The sequence below is a fragment of the Bos grunniens genome, chromosome 11, assembly GCF_055505025.1.
Source record: "Bos grunniens cultivar Pamir isolate PY7600 chromosome 11, Bosgru_T2T1.0, whole genome shotgun sequence".
Classification (NCBI taxonomy): domain Eukaryota; kingdom Metazoa; phylum Chordata; class Mammalia; order Artiodactyla; family Bovidae; genus Bos; species Bos grunniens.
Window position 1 is genome coordinate 36,812,544 of NC_141175.1, and position 18,365 is coordinate 36,830,908.

An 18,365-nucleotide genomic window follows, 5' to 3' on the forward strand; every position below is an offset into this window, starting at 1 on the left:
GATCTGGGTTTGATCCCTGGGTTGGGAAGTTCCCTTGGAGAAGGGAAAGGCTACCCACTCCAGAATTCTGGCCTGGAGAATTCCATGGATGACTGAGTGACTTTCACTTCATTTTCAATAGGGCAAATAAGGGAATTCTCCATGGACCGTTCCTCCCCACTCCATCCCAGAAGTTATTGGGAACCGTATTAATTAATGAGTTTTAGTCACTTGAACTGCAAGGCCTCAAATTGACCACTGGAAAACAAAGAAGACCACATTTCCATGGTAGCAGCCTTATGGCAACCCACTCCAGTACTTCTGTTTGGAAAATCCCATGGACGGAGGAGCCTGGTGGGCTGCAGTCCATGGGGTCGAGAAGAGTCGGACATGACTAAGTGACTTCACTTTCACTTTTCACTTTCATGCACTGGAGAAGGAAATGGCAACCCACTCCAGTGTTCTTGCCTGGAGAATCCCAGGGACGGTGGAGCCTGGTGGGCTGCCGTCTATGGGGTCGCACAGAGTTGGACACGACTGAAGCGACTTAGCAGCAGCAGCAGCCTTAAGGAGCATTGGAAACCACCAACAGTGAAGATAGAGATAAGCCAAAGATCATAGAATAACCTATTGTTAGCCATGGAACACAACAGGGTATCTGATAGTTTGCTGCCTGTGTGAATCTTCTGATACTCAGAATATAGGCATGACTCCTTTTTTTAGAATTAATATTTTATGGATAAATTTTAGAAAACTGACCATTTTATTTACTGTTTACCAGTACGAGGATGTCGTCCAGGAAAGATTGTACAGATGACTGAAGCAGAAGTTCGGGGCTTATGTATCAAGTCTCGGGAGATCTTTCTCAGCCAGCCTATTCTTTTGGAATTGGAAGCACCACTGAAAATCTGTGGTATGTAAATGGGTAAAGTTGGCAACAATCTCTTTTGAATTCACTACACTGAAGATGAGTTAGAGAAAACATCTAAAAAGTTTTGTGAAAAAAAGGTTTGCTAGGTTTTATTACATACAATTGTAGAATTTGAGACTTTGAGAAAATGACAAGTTAGAGATGAGAAGAAAATGTTTGCTATATATACAGCAGATTAAAAGATTGCTGGTCACACTGTTACAAAGAGTTCTTAGAAATAAGAAAAAGACAATACAATTTTAAAAAAATTGAGTGGGAGCAGATTGTAGAAGAGATTCAAATGACTAGTAAACATAAGATTCTCAGACTCACTTGTAATCAGTGAGATGCAACTTAAAAACAAATCTGGGACTCTGATGAAATCGGGGGAAAAAATGTCAAAAATTGTTATCTATTGTTATCAAGGATATGGATTCGAGTACACAGGTATAGAATTTTGGGGGTCGATATGGCCGTATCCATGGTCTTCTAACTTAATTTTGATTGTTTTATTTTGAAGATTATAAAACTATACAATTTGTATTTGATCTTTCAAATCTTACAGTGGCTTTTGGCCAGAGGCAAAAACTTAAACCTGAAGTTAACATTGTTGCAGTCGGAAAAACTGTTGGCACAGAAAAGCATTTTTCTATAGTTTATATACAGTAGGATGTGGTATGTATAATGTACTGACTTTTGGTTTGATAATGCAGTTTTTCTTTTAGTCGGAGAAGGCAATGGCACCCCACTCCAGTACTCTTGCCTGGAAAATCCATGGACAGAGGAGCCTGGTAGGCTGTAGTCCATGGGGTCGCTAAGAGTCGGGAACAACTGAGCGACTTCACTTTCACTTTTCACTTTCCTGCATTGGAGAAGGAAATGGCAACACACTCCAGTGTTCTTGCCTGGAGAATCCCAGGGACGGGGAAGCCTGGTGGGCTGTTGTCTCTGGGGTCGCACAGAGACGGACACGACTGAAGCGATGGCAGCAGCAGCAGTGTTTATCACATAGCTTTAATGAACTTAACCATCAGCTTTTGAAGAGATAGTTGAAATTGTGTGGAAATAATCAATCCCTTCTATGAATTAAATGAAGCAAATTAAAAATCATCTTAAAATTTAAGTGACTCAATAGTCTCAACAAGATAGTCTTTACATGCTTTCATACAGAAATAATTTGAAAGTAATAGAAGTTATTTATACTAAATATTTAGTTTTTGCTGTTTGCTCACTACTAGGCATAAAAAAAGTGAACCTAAGTTAAATTACCAGATAATGAATGTAACTGTATTAGTATATAACAAATTGCCCCCAAACTTTGTTATTTAACAACATTAATTTATCATGTCACAGTGTCTGTGGGGTAAAAATTCAGGCAGAGCTTAGTTGGATCCTCTGGTTTTGAGTCTCTCACAAGACTACAGTCAAGATGCCATTTGAGCCTGTAATCATCTCAAAGCTCAATTGTGAAAGGATTCAGTTCCTTATGGGCCAGTGGACTGAAGACCTCAGTTCCTAAGGAGCTGTTGGCCCATGGCCTCCTTTAGTTCTTTATTAGGTTTGCTTCTCCATAAGGCAGCTTAATCATCGAGCATGAGAGATGGCAAGAGAAAGTGCAAGCAAGATGCGAAGCTACAATCTTTTGTAACCCAGTCTCCGAAGTGACAGCCCATCTCACTTTTGCTGTATCTTTTTCGTTAGAAGTAAGTCACTAGTTACAGCCCACATTCAGGAGAGAGGATTACATAAGGGTATAAACAGTGAGAATCATTTCATAGAAGCTGCTTTACCACAGTAACCATAAACTTTCTCAAACTGGCTTTTTCTATTTTTAGGAGATATTCATGGACAGTATACAGATTTACTGCGATTATTTGAATATGGGGGTTTCCCCCCAGAAGCCAACTATCTTTTCTTAGGAGATTATGTGGACAGAGGAAAGCAGTCTTTGGAAACAATCTGCTTGCTATTGGCTTATAAAATCAAATACCCAGAAAACTTCTTTCTCTTAAGAGGAAACCATGAGTGTGCTAGCATCAATCGCATTTATGGATTCTATGATGAATGTAAGTAAAAATAAAAGCATTTCTTTTTAATTGGAAATTCTCTAATAGTTTTCCATTTCAGAAGAATTCTTTCAAGAGTTTAAAAAATATGATCAAGCAGAAGCCCAAGAAGAGAGCCTTTCATGGAAGAGGAACCTGAAACTGGGAAACATGTTATTAGTTAAATAGGTTGCTTAGGACCTCTTCGGTCATGTTGTTTCAGGTTGGCTGCAGCTTACTCAGCTGAAAGGCCCTCTTATAATTAGTTTATGTAGTAAAAATATCCAAGTGGAGCAGAGGTCACTATAGATAGTAAGTAGCCTGTTTCTAGTCTCCATTAAGGTTTTAGTTTTCTTGTGATATGATAAAAACTCTTATTGAGCCTGTGTCACAAAAAAAATTGAGAAGTTCTATGAAATTATTTAAAATTTGAAGTTTATTAGAATTTTAATCTGTACCAATAAGGATGTTGCGTACTCTGGTCCTTATTTTGTTGTACTCTTTTTCATCAGTAGAAGTCACTGGTTTGCTGTTGTGTGGTGGTATTTCCGAGGGTTACAGATGACCCCGTTACATATCACTTTGGTCTTTTTGCTTTTTGTTAGGTTATGGAAGTGAATGGGCTTCCCTAGGTTGGGAAGATCCCCTGGAGAAGGGAATGGCATCCCGCTCAAGTATTCTTGCCTGGAGAGTTCCATGGATAGAGGAGCCTAGTGGGCTACAGTCCATGGGGTCGCAAAGAGTTGACGAGACTGAGCAACTAACTTAACAAGAGAGTGGATGAACATATGTTTGATTAATTAAAAGTTAGAACCAGTTAACAATGATTTTCAAATGGAATTTTATTTTTCAGTGCTGAATTCTCCATTAGAATCTATTTTTGCTTTTCTCCATGCTTAATTACAGTAGAGCTATTAGAACCCCTCTCTCTTTGTTTCATGTAATCATTTATTTGACAAACTTTTGAGGATGTATTATATGCCAGGCACTATTCTAAATACTAGGAATGCAGCAGTGCTCAAGAGAGATAGATGATCTCTATTCTTACGGAGTTTAGATTCTAGTTGGAATGATTTTATATTGCATTTTTATTTCTAAGGTGTAGTGTATGGTTTCAGTTGTTTAAATCAGACCAGTAGACAGGAAGTGGATTGTAGTACACCAAGCTATAACCACTTTTCTGAAGCTATATCAGAAATAGAGGTGTATTATTAAAGGATAAAATAAGGACTTGAATACTCTTAAGGATAGAGAAGAAATCAAATGAAATGTATGTGAGCGCAGCTTGTAAACACTTTCAGTTATGCTTGTTCATTGAGAGAAAGGTTATGGCATAAAAAGCGGAGGAAATGAGTGCTTTGTGTCTATTATTCCTCCCCTTGGTTAGTTGCAACTTACTACCAAATTCAGAAAACTCAGTAACTCCAAAAAGGTAAACATGCATTTAAGACTGTCTTCATTGTAGTTCTTGATGTTAGATTACAGGAAAATTATAGCCTTTGTGTCTCTATTTATCCTTGCTGTGGTGCCAAGTAGAAATTTACTCAAAAGTTAAGCACCTGGAAATTCTCCTTTCTTGGCAACAAGTTTATACCATGTTACCAATGCATTAGAGTTGTACCAATGCATACCTCTCCAGAGGCACTCTTTTCACTTCTGCTTACTTATTTGGCTAGGTATTCAACATGTTGAACGGAAAAAATTAATAATCTGTTAGCTTGTTTAGAGTTGCTATATTATAGTGATCTTAAAAGGCAAAAATGTTTTATTTGTTTCATAAAACACCTGGCAAAATCTTTTTAGTCTTTGTAATTTTACTGAAGGTGCTGAATGTTTATTGTATGTATTACCAAGTGACATTCATTATAGAAAAAAACAAGTGCTAGGTGAAACATAAAGAAAATTGGAATCATGTATAAGTCTGTGGCTATTAGAATAACTAATGAGAACAGTTTTAGATTTGTTCTGTTTGTTTGTCCTTTTTTTAGGCAAACGAAGATTTAATATTAAGTTGTGGAAGACCTTCACTGATTGTTTCAACTGTCTGCCTATAGCTGCCATTGTGGATGAGAAGATCTTCTGTTGTCATGGAGGTAGACTAGTAAATCTGCTTTATGGGCTTTTCTTTTTTTTCTTCCCTTATTTAGAAAGGGCCTATGTTTATTGAGGTGCTGTGGGAAAACAAAGCAGTGCTTGTTTGAAAACTCAAGTGATTAAAACTGTTTTAAACATAGCCAACAATACCTTTTAATAACTAGAAATTTGTGGTGGTTTATACATAATGAAAATGTAGATTTGGTACTTGTCTTTAAAGAGTTTCATATATGAGGAGGATGACCAGAGTTTTGCTTGAAAAAAATGTCTTTCCTTTGCCTCAGTTTTGACAGAAAACTATCAGTGAAAATGCAAGGATCATGACTATTTTCTTGTCTCTATTAAATGCCTTTCATCAGAATTCACATATAATTGAGTTTAATATTCTCACATGCCAAGAGTTCTAGGCTTTATGTACTATGTCTGCTTTAGTCCTAAAAGTAATAATAGAATGATAAATATATGACAGTTTATTTGAAAAACTAATATGTGTCTAGCAGTTGGCTGGATACCATGAAAAAATATAGGTAGTGTATGATCTGGCTATCTTGAAGCATTTTAAAACCTGTTGATAAAACATTTTCAAAACAGATAATTCAGTAATGAAAGGAATTTGTCAGAGTACTTGTTGACAGTAATTATAATGAAAAATCAGGAAAGGAGAGAATTGTTGGGCAAACATTTACAGAAGCTTGGGTTTTGGAGATGAAAAGGACGTGAGAGTCTTTCTAGTTGAAGGACTATGTGAGGGCTGGCCCAACTAAGATGTCAAATACATTTTGGAGAACAATGGGATCAGATTTTGGAGATGTGAGTACTGGGCAAAGGAGTTTGTTGAATGGTTTAATAACCATTTTGTACAGGGAGATAATTTAATGAAAATAGTTTTTCATCAGTGTGCAGGAAGAATTAAGGTAGAAAAATGCTAAAAGATAGATGCATGTGTCTTAGCCTGAGGTAATAAGATGTTTATTCTTAGAACATAATTTACTATGTTAGTTGAAACATTGTATAGGAAACACTAGACATTTAGGAAATGTTTAGGATTAAGTGGTAAGAAGTGGCCAGACTTCTTAGTAGGAAGGACTAGAATTGAGGTGCCTTCCTATGAAGAGCAAGGAGTGGTTGGAAAGAAAGAAAAGTAGTAGGATTTTTTCTTTGAAAAATCTTTTGAAATGAAAAGGACTTTTATTTCTCTGATAGGGAAGAATAGGGAAGACCTAATCATAATGTTCTTTTATATCAAGGTGGGATTCTATTTAATAACCCAATGAACATTGAAAGGAATGCTTGAAAGTATCTTTAATTTCACATAGGGAATCTACTTTGATTAAATGCTTTTTATTTGGAGTGAAAATTTTTTAGATGTCAGTACTGTGAGTCCTGTTTTCATTCATAGGACTGTCACCAGACCTGCAATCTATGGAGCAGATACGGAGAATTATGAGACCCACTGATGTCCCTGATACAGGTTAAGTATATAGAGAAGTTTAATCTTTGGTGTGTGTGTGGTCATACCATGCAGCATGCAAAATCTTAGTTCACCAACCAGGGATCAAACCTGTGCTCCCTACATTGGGAGCACCTGGGAAGTCCCTTAATCAATTTTTAATGTAAAATGTTGACATATATGAACTTTATTATATTTAATTAAGGTAGGACTGTATTGTGTAATAAATAGAGCTTTGTTTTAGTAGTCAATAAGCTAACTACAGATTACTTGGAATAATACAAAATATTTCACTCTCCACTAATTCCCCATAGTACAGAAGTTTTAGATTTTATTATAACTGTAATATGGTTCTATCAAACTTATTTTTTGCCTAAAATCTTGCCAGTTTTTGCTCAGTGTACTAAAGCATACTGAGAGCATAATGATATCACTCAGAATGCTACTCATACTAAACATCAACCATATAAACAGTTGTATAGATGCTCTTTTATCAGTAAGCCACTGACATATTGCAGTACATTGTCTCCTAACAGAGTACCACTGTTTTTGTGTGGATTATTTTTTTTAAAATGCATTTTGCCAGATTTTGACTGTAATTTAGAATATATTTGACTAAACCTAATAGAAGCTAGTACTTAAGTAATAATAGAGTATTTATTTAAAATAAGGTACAATACAAATTTTAGGTGATTACATCTTGAGAGTTCCTGTTGATGGTATAGTTCAGGCATAAATCAGTTTCAAAGATGGCATGTTAAGTTTCTCTTTCCATCATATTTTAATGGGAATTTTTGAGATGCCATGAAATGGCCATTTTGAGCTTTCATATTGTGCGTCATATTTAGAAATTTATTTTCTAGAAACAATAGCCTAATGATTATAATACTTATTCATTAGGGCATGGATTATAAACATTAAACCTTGACTGTTGGATTCTTGTCTTGATTCCATTAAGGTTGAAGAACGCCACATTGTTGTTGCTACGATTATTTTATTTTGTATGCATCCAGGCGGTTGCATTTTCCAGATAGTCCCGAAAGCCAACTACATTTTAGTTATTTTGTCATATAAAAACCATAGAATAGTATCTTAACCTCCTCACTGCTGCTTTTGTGGAAACAGACTGGAAACTATGAGCATTATAGAGCTCTGTGTGTGTGTGTGTGTGTGTGTATTTAAAGAATCAGCTTCTGATTCTTTAGCAACCAGAAAGAGCTTGTAAATTGAGACCATCATAGTGGATTTGTTATACTGGTGGATTTCTTATGACAGGAGCTTAGGAAATGATGATAGAAATTAAGTGTACATTGCCACCATTTCTACAATATGTTTTAGGTACTTCGCCTACCAAGATAAGCTATGCTACTGCTAAGTCACTTCAGTCGTGTCCAACTCTGTGTGATCCCATAGACGCCAGCCCACCAGGCTCCCCCGTCCCTGGGATTCTCCAGGCAAGAACACTGGAGTGGGTTGCCATTTCCTTCTCCAATGCAGGAAAGTGAAAAGTGAAAGTGAAGTCGCTCAGTCGTGTCCAACTTTTAGCGTCCCCATGGACTACAGCCTACCAGGCTTCTCTGTCCATGGGATTTTCCAGGCAAGAGTACTGGAGTGGGGTGCCATTGTCTTCTCCGAGATAAGCTATATTGTGACTCAAAATGAAGCGCTCCTTTTGTTATAAGCTATATTAGTATATGGGTTATCAAAAAAAAATCTTTGACCCCAGCTCATTCTAAAACAGTCTTCCCTTAGCATTTATTCATTGTACTTGAAGCTTAACCATTTCGTACTTCGGAGAAAGGGCAATGGCACCCCACTCCAGTACTCTTGCCTGGAAAATCCCATGAATGGAGGAACCTGGTAGGCTGTAGTCCATGGGGTCGCTAAGAGTCGGACACGACTGAGCGACTTCACTTTCACTTTTCACTTTCATGCATTGGAGAAGGAAATGGCAACCCACTCCAGTGTTCTTTGCCTGGAGAATCCCAGGGACAGGGGAGCCTGATGGGCTTCCATCTATGGGGTCGCACAGAGTTGGACACGACTGAAGCGACTTAGCAGTAGCAGTAGCAGGTTAATTCTTACCCTTTAAGGAGAGCTGCTATTCTCTCTTCTTTTGTTTTGACAATACCTTTCCAATACTTATTGCTCATTCCTTCTCTGCCTGCGTATTAGATATTTGATTTCTCAGAGTAGATTTATTGGTCTTGTTAATTTACATTCCCAAGATGGTCTCAGTGGATGATGGAGATGTTGTTGTCGCTAAGTCACATCCGACTCTTTTTTTTCGACGTAATGAACTGCAGCATGCCAGGCTTCCCTGTTCTTCACTATCTCCTGGAGTTTCACTTCAATTGCTCAGTTGTGTCTGACTCTGTGACTCCATGGACTGCAGCACGCCAGGTCTCCCTGTCCATCACCAGCTCCTGGATTTTACTCAGACTCATGTCCATTGACTCAGTGATGCCATCCAACCATTTCATCTTCTGTCATGCCCTTTTCCTCCCACCTTCCAGTTTTTCCCAGCATCAGGGTCTTTTGAAATGAGTCAGTTCTTTGCATCAGGTGGCCAAAGTATTGGAGTTTCAGCTTCAGCATCAATCCTTCCAATGAATATTCAGGACTGATCTCCTTTAGGATGGACTGGTTGGATCTCCTTGCAGTCCAAGTCCATCTCACAAGTCTTCTCCAACACAATAATTCAGAAGCATCAATTCTTTGACACTCAGCTTTCTTATAGTCCAACTCTGACATCCATACATGACTATTGGTAAAACCATAGCTTTGACTAGACAGACCTTTGTTGGCAAAGTAATGTCTGTGCTTTTTAATATGCTGTCTAGATTGGTCATAGCTTTTCTTCCAAGGAGCAAGCATCTTTTAATTGCATGGCTGCAGTCACCATCTGCAGTGATTTTGGAGCCCTAAAAAAATATAGTCTATCACTGTTTCCATTGTTTCCGCATCTATTTGCCATGAAGTGATGGGACCAGATGCCATGATCTTAGTTTTCTGAATGTTGAGCTTTAAGCCAACTTTTTCACTCTCCTCTTTCACTTTCATCAAGAGGCTCTTTAGTTCTTCACTTTCTGCCATAAAGGTGGTATCATCTGCATACCTGAGGTTATTGATATTTCTCCCGGCAATCTTGATTCCAGCTTGTGTTCATCCTCATCCAGCCCAGCGTTTCTCATGCAGTTAAATGATCAGGGTGACAATATACACCCTTGACGTACTCCTATCCCTATCTGGAACCAGTCCTGTTCCATGTTGAGTTCTAACTGTTGCTTCCTGACCTGCATACAGATTTCTCAAGAGGCAGGTCAGGTGGTCTGGTATTACCCTGTCTTTAAGAATTTTCCAGAGTTTGTTGTGATCCACACAGTCAAAGACTTAGGCATAGTCAATAAAGCAGAAGTAAATATTTTTCTGGAACTCTCTTGCTTTTTCAGTGATCCAATGGATGTTGGCAATTTGATCTCTTGTTTCTCTGCCTTTTCTAAATTCAGCTTGAACATCGGCAAGTTCAAGATTCATGTACTATTGAAGCCTGGCTTGGAGAATTTTGAGCATTGCTGTGCTAGTGTGATAGATGAGTGCAATTGTGCGGTAGTTTGGGCATTCTTTGGCATTGACTTTTTTTGGGATTGGAATGAAAACTGACCTTTTCCAGTCCTGTGGCCACTGCTGAGTTTTCCAAATTTGCTGGCATATTGAGTGCAGCATTTTGACAGCATCATCTTTTAGGATTTGAAAGTGCTCAACCTAAATTCCATCACCTCCACTAGCTTTGTTCATAGTGATGCTTCCTAAGGCCCACTTGACTTCACATTCCAGGAGTTTGCTCATACTCAGTGTCCATTGAGTCAGTGATGCCATCCAACCGTCTCATTCTCTGTCACCAATATTTAAATATTTTCAGCTCTATTTTTTTTTTTAAGCCTGAAAACTATAAAGTTAAGGATTTGATGTGATTTTGTTTCTCCATACTTTATTTAAATCTTCCAGGCTTTTGTAGAAAATATTTTCTTCCCTCAAATTGATCTATAGATCAGAAATAGTTACAATGAAATCTCAGTTGGATTCACAGAATTAGACAAACTGATTGAGAGGTTTATATATAGACGAACAAAGGATTAAAAGTAACCAAGACAGTCCTGAAGAAAATTAATGAGTGGGGATAGATCTACTAAATGGAAAGATTTATTTAAAAGCTCTGGTGTGTTGATGTCTCAGTGATAAAATAGATTAATGGAATAGATTATAGCACCAGAAGCAGGATTGGTAGCTCTGTAAGGAAAGGATGAAATTATTCAGGAAATGCTGCTGAATCAGTTGGTATCCATACAGAGAAACTATAGACAAAGATGAAGAGCCTTTTCCAATATCATGTTTAGAGCATTCTGTGCATATACTTCTTACCTGTTTAAAGGGCTGGGGAGTACTACCTTAAGCCAGGCAACATTGTATATGTGTGGTTACTTTAACAAAAAATGGCTGAGTTTTATAGGCCGGGATACTAGGGGGCAATGATTGGCAGTATTTATTAAAAGGTAGGAGGACAGGAGAAGAAATGTGATTTAGATATACTTTATTTTATAAATTCTGTCTTTTCATTGCTGTGTTTTTATCCTTTAAAGGTTTGCTCTGTGATTTGCTGTGGTCTGACCCAGATAAGGATGTGCAAGGGTGGGGAGAAAATGATCGTGGTGTTTCCTTCACTTTTGGAGCTGATGTAGTCAGTAAATTTCTGAATCGTCATGATTTAGACTTGATTTGTCGAGCTCATCAGGTATGAAATACAAAACTTTTGGATGTTTTGGTATTTATTAACTTCATCCAGGTCTATGCCATTTTTTTTTTTATTTTGAGAAAATCGAGATCTAAGGAAACTAATTATTACAAGGAAAACAGAAGAGGTAAATCATCAAATGCATTGTATGGATTTTGATAAGAACAAACCACACTCTAAAAAGACACTTTTAAGATCATTGGGAAGATTTGATTATAGACTGTGTGTTAGATACCAAGGAGTCATTGTTAATTGTTTTAGCTGCGATGAATTGTATTGTTATGTAAGAACGATGTCCATATTTTTCAGAAATGCATGCTCAAGTATGTAGTGGTAAGATGTTTTGTTTTAAAATACATCAGAAAAAGGAGCGGGGAGATAGATGAAATAAATGTAGAAAAGTCTTGGTAATTATTGAATCAGGGTGGTAAGTAAATATCCAGTCCTCATGCTCTCTAGAACATAACTGATTCAAAATACACTGAAAAGCATTTTTTAAAAATCCTTTTTAGCTGCTCTTACGTATTTTAAATTTGTAAATATTTAAAGATTCCTTGTTTATTAAGGTAAAATTTATTGTTATTTATATGCTGTATATACTTACATAGTTTTTTTCTGCAGCTTTGTGCCCCATAAACCTTGACTGCTTCTACCTCTTTATGCGATCCTATGTGATAACACAGATGACAGGCTTCTCATTTTCTGTACATGTTGTATATCACATGCCCTTTTTTTCTGTTAAAATTTTCTGGTTCAGTTGAATGAAGTCATATCCCCAAATTCTTTGCTTTTGGCAAAGTTATCTTTTAATCAGTGAGCATTGTGTTTATATAAGATTTCTTGTTGTGTTGTTCGGTCGCTGAGTTGTGTCCAACTCTTTGATCCAGTGGACTCCAGCACACCAGGCTCCTCTGTCCTCCACTGTCTCCCAGAGTTTGCTCAGATTTATGTCCATTGAGTTGGTGATGCTGTCTAACCATCTCATTCTTTGCTTCTCTCTTCTTTTGCCTTCGATCTTCCCAGCATAAGTCTTTTCCAATGAGTCAACTCCTTGCATCAGTGCCCAAAGTATTGGATGCTGGCTGAAGCTCCAATAAAGGAGCTTCCAAGGAATATTCAGGGTTGATTCCTTTAGGATTGACTGGTTTAATCTTCCGGGACTCTCGAGAGTCTTCTGTAGTACCACAATTCCAAAGCATCAGTTCTGCAGTGCTCAGCCTTCTCTGGAGAAGGAACTGGCAACCCACTCCAGTATTCTTGCCTGGAGAATCCCAGGGACGGAGGAGCCTGGTGGGCTGCTATCTATGGGGTCCCACAGAGTCGGACACCACTGAAGCGACTTAGCAGCAGCAGCAGCCACCTTCTCTGCTTTCTGATATTCTGTCTAGGTTTGTCATCACTTTCCTTCCAAGGAGCAAGTGTGTTTTAACTTCATGGCTGCAGTAATTTTGGAGAAAATAAAATCTGTCGCTACTTCCACTTTTTCCCCTCCTATGTCCCATGCCGTGATGGATGCCATGGTCATTTTCTAGACACCTCCAAATCCTGTTCTGCTTATTTTCAAGCCTGTTATCTCTAAAATTAAGAGTCTTATGATGGGAAATAACACAAAGTTTCCTTTAAAAAAAAAAAACAACCCTGTTCTTTTGGTAAATATGTGAATAAATAAACATATGAACAAGCAAACTAAGAACTCGTAAAAGGATGTACTGAATGCCAGGCAGTATGCTGAACTGAAGTCGATAATGTGGCCAAGGTTTTAACAGAAAAGTTTATTACCTAAATTTCACCATGAAGTAATAACAGCAGGAACATGTGCCTGATATCTAGGTAGGAATTATATAAAAATGTGGATGGTTGTGGAAGTGCTTTCTCCAAGTATTGTAGGATAATTTTGCTTAATCATAGAATACATAAAAGACTTCAAAATGTATTTTTACCTGTTCTGTAAATAAATAGAAAATGTTTACATGTCATTGCCTACCTCTCAGAGTTGTAGATCTGAGAAACATAAATTGTTTAATTCACTGAGGAATTGACAACAGATTCTAGAAATCATTTTAAATCATTAAGGAAAAGAGTTACACACATAAAAATCTATCGGCAGCTAATTTGTAGTAGCACCATCTGTAAATTAAGCTCAGCTTAGTAAAGTTTTCAATGTTTGTAATACTAATAGGAAATTACAAAGTAGAAGAAGAAAAATATTCATAACATAATCTGTCTTTCATTGTCTGATTATTGTTCATTGAATTAAGGATTTTATATTTGGATCATAATGCCATTGTCTAAGAAGTATTTGGTGTCTCAACTCCCTTTAGACACTGTTCTAGGAGAATGGTAGTAGAACACTTGAAAATGGTATTTTTGAACTTCCGTAATCATAAGTTTATTTCATTTAAGCTAAATTCTTGCCTTTATAGAAAGGGAAAGCCAATTTTAATATTTTCTCAGGTAAGTTTAAGAATAAAAATCAGGCTTCCCAAACAAAATAGGGGTTTGTATTTTTTCAGGTCTTTGTCACATTTATCTTAATTAGTCCTGATGGTTGAAAATTTTAAAAGATACATAAATGTTTTTTCTTTTGACTTTTTCTCTGCCAGGTTGTGGAAGATGGATATGAATTCTTTGCTAAGCGACAACTGGTAACCCTGTTTTCAGCCCCAAATTACTGTGGCGAGTTTGATAATGCTGGTGGAATGATGAGTGTGGATGAAACTTTGATGTGTTCATTTCAGGTATGCTATATGTATACTTTTGTTTATTCTCGTTTGTTCTCTTTTTAAATATAAATTTTTAACAACTGGAAAATTGTTTTAATCGAAGTATAGTTGATTTACAATATTGAATTAGTTTCTGGTGTACAGCAAAGTGTTACATACCTATTCTTTTTAATATTCTTTTCCATTGTGATTTGTTGCAGTATATTGAATATAGTTCCTTGTGCTGTATAGTAAGACCTTGTTATTTATTTAATTTATATATAGTGGTTTGTATCCCAAACTCCTAATTTATCCCTTTCCTACTCTTTTTTCCCCTTTGGTAGCTATAAGTTAACATCTAGAAATCTAATTTAAAACTATTGTCAGAAGAATTTTCTTTCAGATTTATTTTCTTTCCTTGAGGAAGTATAGGAAATCAGTTTAATTCAGAAGTAATTATCACTCTTGGACTCCCTGTAGATTTCTATTTTCATTCACAAATACTCTAGTCTTTGAGGTATATATCTTGTAATTAGAGTTTTAGGAATCCTAATTCATGTCATTCATTCTTGATGGCATGTGTTTACATTGGAAATTCCTGTATGAATCCTTAGGTAGTGGCTTCGCTACTAAAAGAATGTGAATTCAGATTGTGTTTTCTTTTGCAAGATGCATGGATGGGACAGGCGTTGAGTAGAGTTTATGAATTCTGATGAAAATAATGTAGAATATTTACCTAGAAAAACCTTCCAAATAATCTTAAAGTATCCATTTGTGAATATAGAAACATTTACATTTAAAAGAGAGACCAGCTTTAGCATACTACTTAATCATTCTTGTTCATGGACTAAAATAACTTTTTGTCCTTGACACAATGTATTTCTCTTAAAAAATGTAAGAGAGGTTTCCATTACTATCAGCTAATAACAATTGAATGCTAAATGTTTGATTTCTCATTCAGAATTTAAATGTAGTAACCATAACCAGGCCATATCCTTCAACAAATAGTTTGTTTTTTTGTTTGTGGGTTTTTTTTTTTTTTTTTTTTTGCTATAACCAAAGTGTTGCTGGGGATGTGGAGAAGTTGGAACCTTACATATTGATAGTGGGAATCGAAAATGGTTTGTCAGTTCTTGAAAAAGTTAAACATAAAAAGTTTCTATATGACCCAGTATTTCCACTCCTAGGTATATACCTGAAAGAATTGAAAACAGTACTCAAGTACATGTATATATACATATTAATAGGAACATTATTTATAATAACCAAAGGTAGAAACAACCCAAATGTTCATCAGCTAAAGCATGAATAAACAAAATGTGGAGTATCCATAAAATGGCATATTGTTTGGCAATTAAAAGTAATAAAGTACTCATACGTGCTACATCAAAATCATTATCTCAATGAAAGAAGCCAGTCACAATAGCACAAATTGTCTGGTTTCATTTATTTAAAATAGCCAGAAAAGACAGTTCAATAGAGGAAAGTAAAGTAGTGATTGCTTATAGAGTTGAAGGGGGTTAGGGCAGTCAATAATGGAAATAGTGAGTGAGTGAGTGCTTTTGGGAACAAGGTTTCTTCCTGGAGTGACAAACATCTTCTAATGTTAGATTATACCAGTGGTTTCATAGTTGTAAATATGTTAAAAATTGTTGCCTTTTCTACATTTTAAATGGTGAACTTTATGATACGTAATATATATATAGCTTTTTAAAGTGAAAGGTCTGTATACACATAATAAATGAAGACTGAAGAATTTGTGACTAATTACCCTCTAAAGAAATAGGAGAATTATGATGAGAACCTGGGTCTTTTGACTCTTAGTGTTTTTTCCTCATCACAGATATATACTAGTTTGAAAATTTTTATACTTAGATCTAAGGATTGAATAGTTGATGGGTTTTGTGTACTTGAGCTTTTGTCACTAAATTGTCAATGGAATGACCAATAATAGTAATATTCAGATATTCAGACATTTGTACTTTTTACTTATTTTTGATACTTTTTAAATGTGAGAAATGATTGTAGAACTTTGCTATTTTTTTCCTACAATTTTACAATTGATGTCATTTATTGAGAAGCCTACTATGTAATAGTAATCTCTTTAAACTTATTGTACTTGAAAAAGGTAACGTTGTTATTAAATTATTTACTTTAAGATTTTGAAACCATCTGAAAAGAAAGCTAAGTACCAATATGGTGGACTGAATTCAGGACGTCCTGTCACTCCACCTCGAACAGCTAATCCACCGAAGAAAAGGTGAAGAAAGGAACTCTGTAAAGAAACCATCAGATTTGTTAAGGACATACTTCATAATCTTTAAGTGTGCACTGTAAAACCATCCAGCCATTTGACACCCTTTATGATGTCACACCTTTAACTTAAGGAGACGGGTAAAGGATCTTAAATTTTTTTCTAATAGAAAGATGTGCTACACTGTATTGTAATAAGTATACTCTGTTATAATATTCAACAAAGTTAAATCCAAATTCAGAATTACCCATTAAAGTTACATCTTCACGTATCACAGTTTTTAAAGCTGAAAAGCATCCCAGTTAAACTAGATGTGATAGTTAAACCAGATGAAAGCATGATGATCCATCTGTGTAATGTGGTTTTAGTGTTGCTTGGTTGTTTAATTATTTTGGACTTGTTTTGTTTTTGTTTGTTTGTTTTTGCTGAAATAATGGCAAATTCTTTAAATTTTTTCCCCAAACATTTTAAAAAGTGCAATGTGGGAAGATTTTTGAAGACATTCATCAACTATTAATTTTCCATTGCTTATTTACTTATGTACCTGTTTGATCTTACTAAGAAAATTTATGCCTCATTACAGTAAAAAGGAATTTAGAGATATTTTTTAAAATATGCAAACTGTCCAATCGAGTGATTTAATCAGTTTGGGCAACTGTTACAGCTGATAGTGAATATTTTGCTTCATACAGAAATTGCCACTGATTTGAGTTTGTGCACTCTAATTTTAACTTATTGATGCTCTATTGTGCAGTAGCATTTCATTTAACTTTAAGATAAGGCTCATTTAGTATACCCAACTAGTTGGTAATGTGATTATGTGGTACCTTGGCTTTAGGTTTTAATTCGCACGAAACACCTTTTTGGCATGCTTAACTTTCTGGTAACACCCTCACCTGCGTTGGTTTTGTTTTTTGGGGTTTTTTTTGTTCTTGTTTTTTGTTTTTAGATCCACAGAACATGAGAATCCTTTTTTGACAAGCCTTGGAAAGCTGACACTATTTTTTCTCCCTCTGTACGAAGGATGTATTTATATGAATGCTGGTCAGTGGGACATTTGTCAACCATGGATATTGGGTGCTTGACTGTCTAATATTGCCATGTGAATGTTGTATACGATTGTAAGGCTTATGTCACTAAAGATTTTTATTCTGATTTTTCATGATCGAAATTCATATGATATTGTATAGACATGCTTTGTAGTGAACTATAGTAGCAATAATTTCTGTACATGATCAAGGGTTTATTGCAGCCTTTCTTTTCCTGTTCTCTTTTTTTTAAGGGTAGTATTAACAAATGACAGGAGTAGAAGAGTCAACATAAAGAATTTAGGAGAACTTACAGGACACCGATTTGTAATTCTTTGGGTGCAACACTTTTGGATGTGATTCTAAAAGCTATTATTGAGCATTGTCAAATTTGTAAGCTTCATAGGGATGGACATCGTATTTATAAATGCCCTCCTATAAGTGCTACCATAGATGTGAAATTCTTGACCTTAATATCGTCTTTGAAAATGTAAATTGAGAATTCTGTTAACTTAAATCTTAAGAATTGGCGTATTGTATTACTGCAGGAGATTTGATTTTCAGTGCAGTGCAAAGTTCAATCAAATGCATATGTCTTTTTTTTTTCTAATTCCATTTTGTTTTAAAGCACATTTTAAATGTAGTTTTCTCATTAGTAAAAGTTGTCTAATTGATATGAAGCCTGACTGGTTATTTTAGTCCTTGTTTTTCCTTTACAGTAAAACATGTAAACATTTTATTCAAATAGATTTTTAATATCTTTCATGATGAATTGGTTCTTTTTAAAAATTGTTCATATACTGCTTATGATATATTAGGTCAAACAGGCTTTTACCTAATGTGATTTTAATATCTTTCCAACTGAAGAGTAAGTTGAACAATTTTTAATAGAATTTTAGCTGTACTCTTAGTAGTCACAGTGTGAAGGGGGTCTAGAAAATAAGCCTTTGGGAGGAAACAGAGCAGTCTTTTATTAATCTTAGTCAAACACATTAATTTGAATCCTCTATACTGAGTTTTTATAATAATTTTAGTCAGGTTAATACTGAATAGTCATTAATTAAGCAAATTAATATTGGTCATTGAATTTGAAGAATGGAAATTTATCACA

General features: G+C 35.7%; 1 protein-coding gene across 4 annotated transcripts in view; it reads left to right on the forward strand.

Moving 5' to 3' along the window:
* Positions 1–17,928, forward strand: part of PPP1CB (protein phosphatase 1 catalytic subunit beta) — a 36,545-nt gene extending 18,617 nt beyond the window's left edge. For all 4 annotated transcript variants that reach the window (XM_086326137.1, XM_086326136.1, XM_086326138.1 and 1 more), the window contains exons 3-9: positions 761–892; positions 2,725–2,955; positions 4,923–5,027; positions 6,428–6,499; positions 11,119–11,270; positions 13,874–14,008; positions 16,132–17,928. In XM_086326137.1, the coding sequence (XP_086182263.1) occupies positions 761–892; positions 2,725–2,955; positions 4,923–5,027; positions 6,428–6,499; positions 11,119–11,270; positions 13,874–14,008; positions 16,132–16,236 (932 nt within the window). In that variant the 3' untranslated portion in view covers positions 16,237–17,928. The remainder of the gene's footprint in view (positions 1–760; positions 893–2,724; positions 2,956–4,922; positions 5,028–6,427; positions 6,500–11,118; positions 11,271–13,873; positions 14,009–16,131) is intronic.
* Positions 17,929–18,365: the final 437 nt, after the last annotated feature.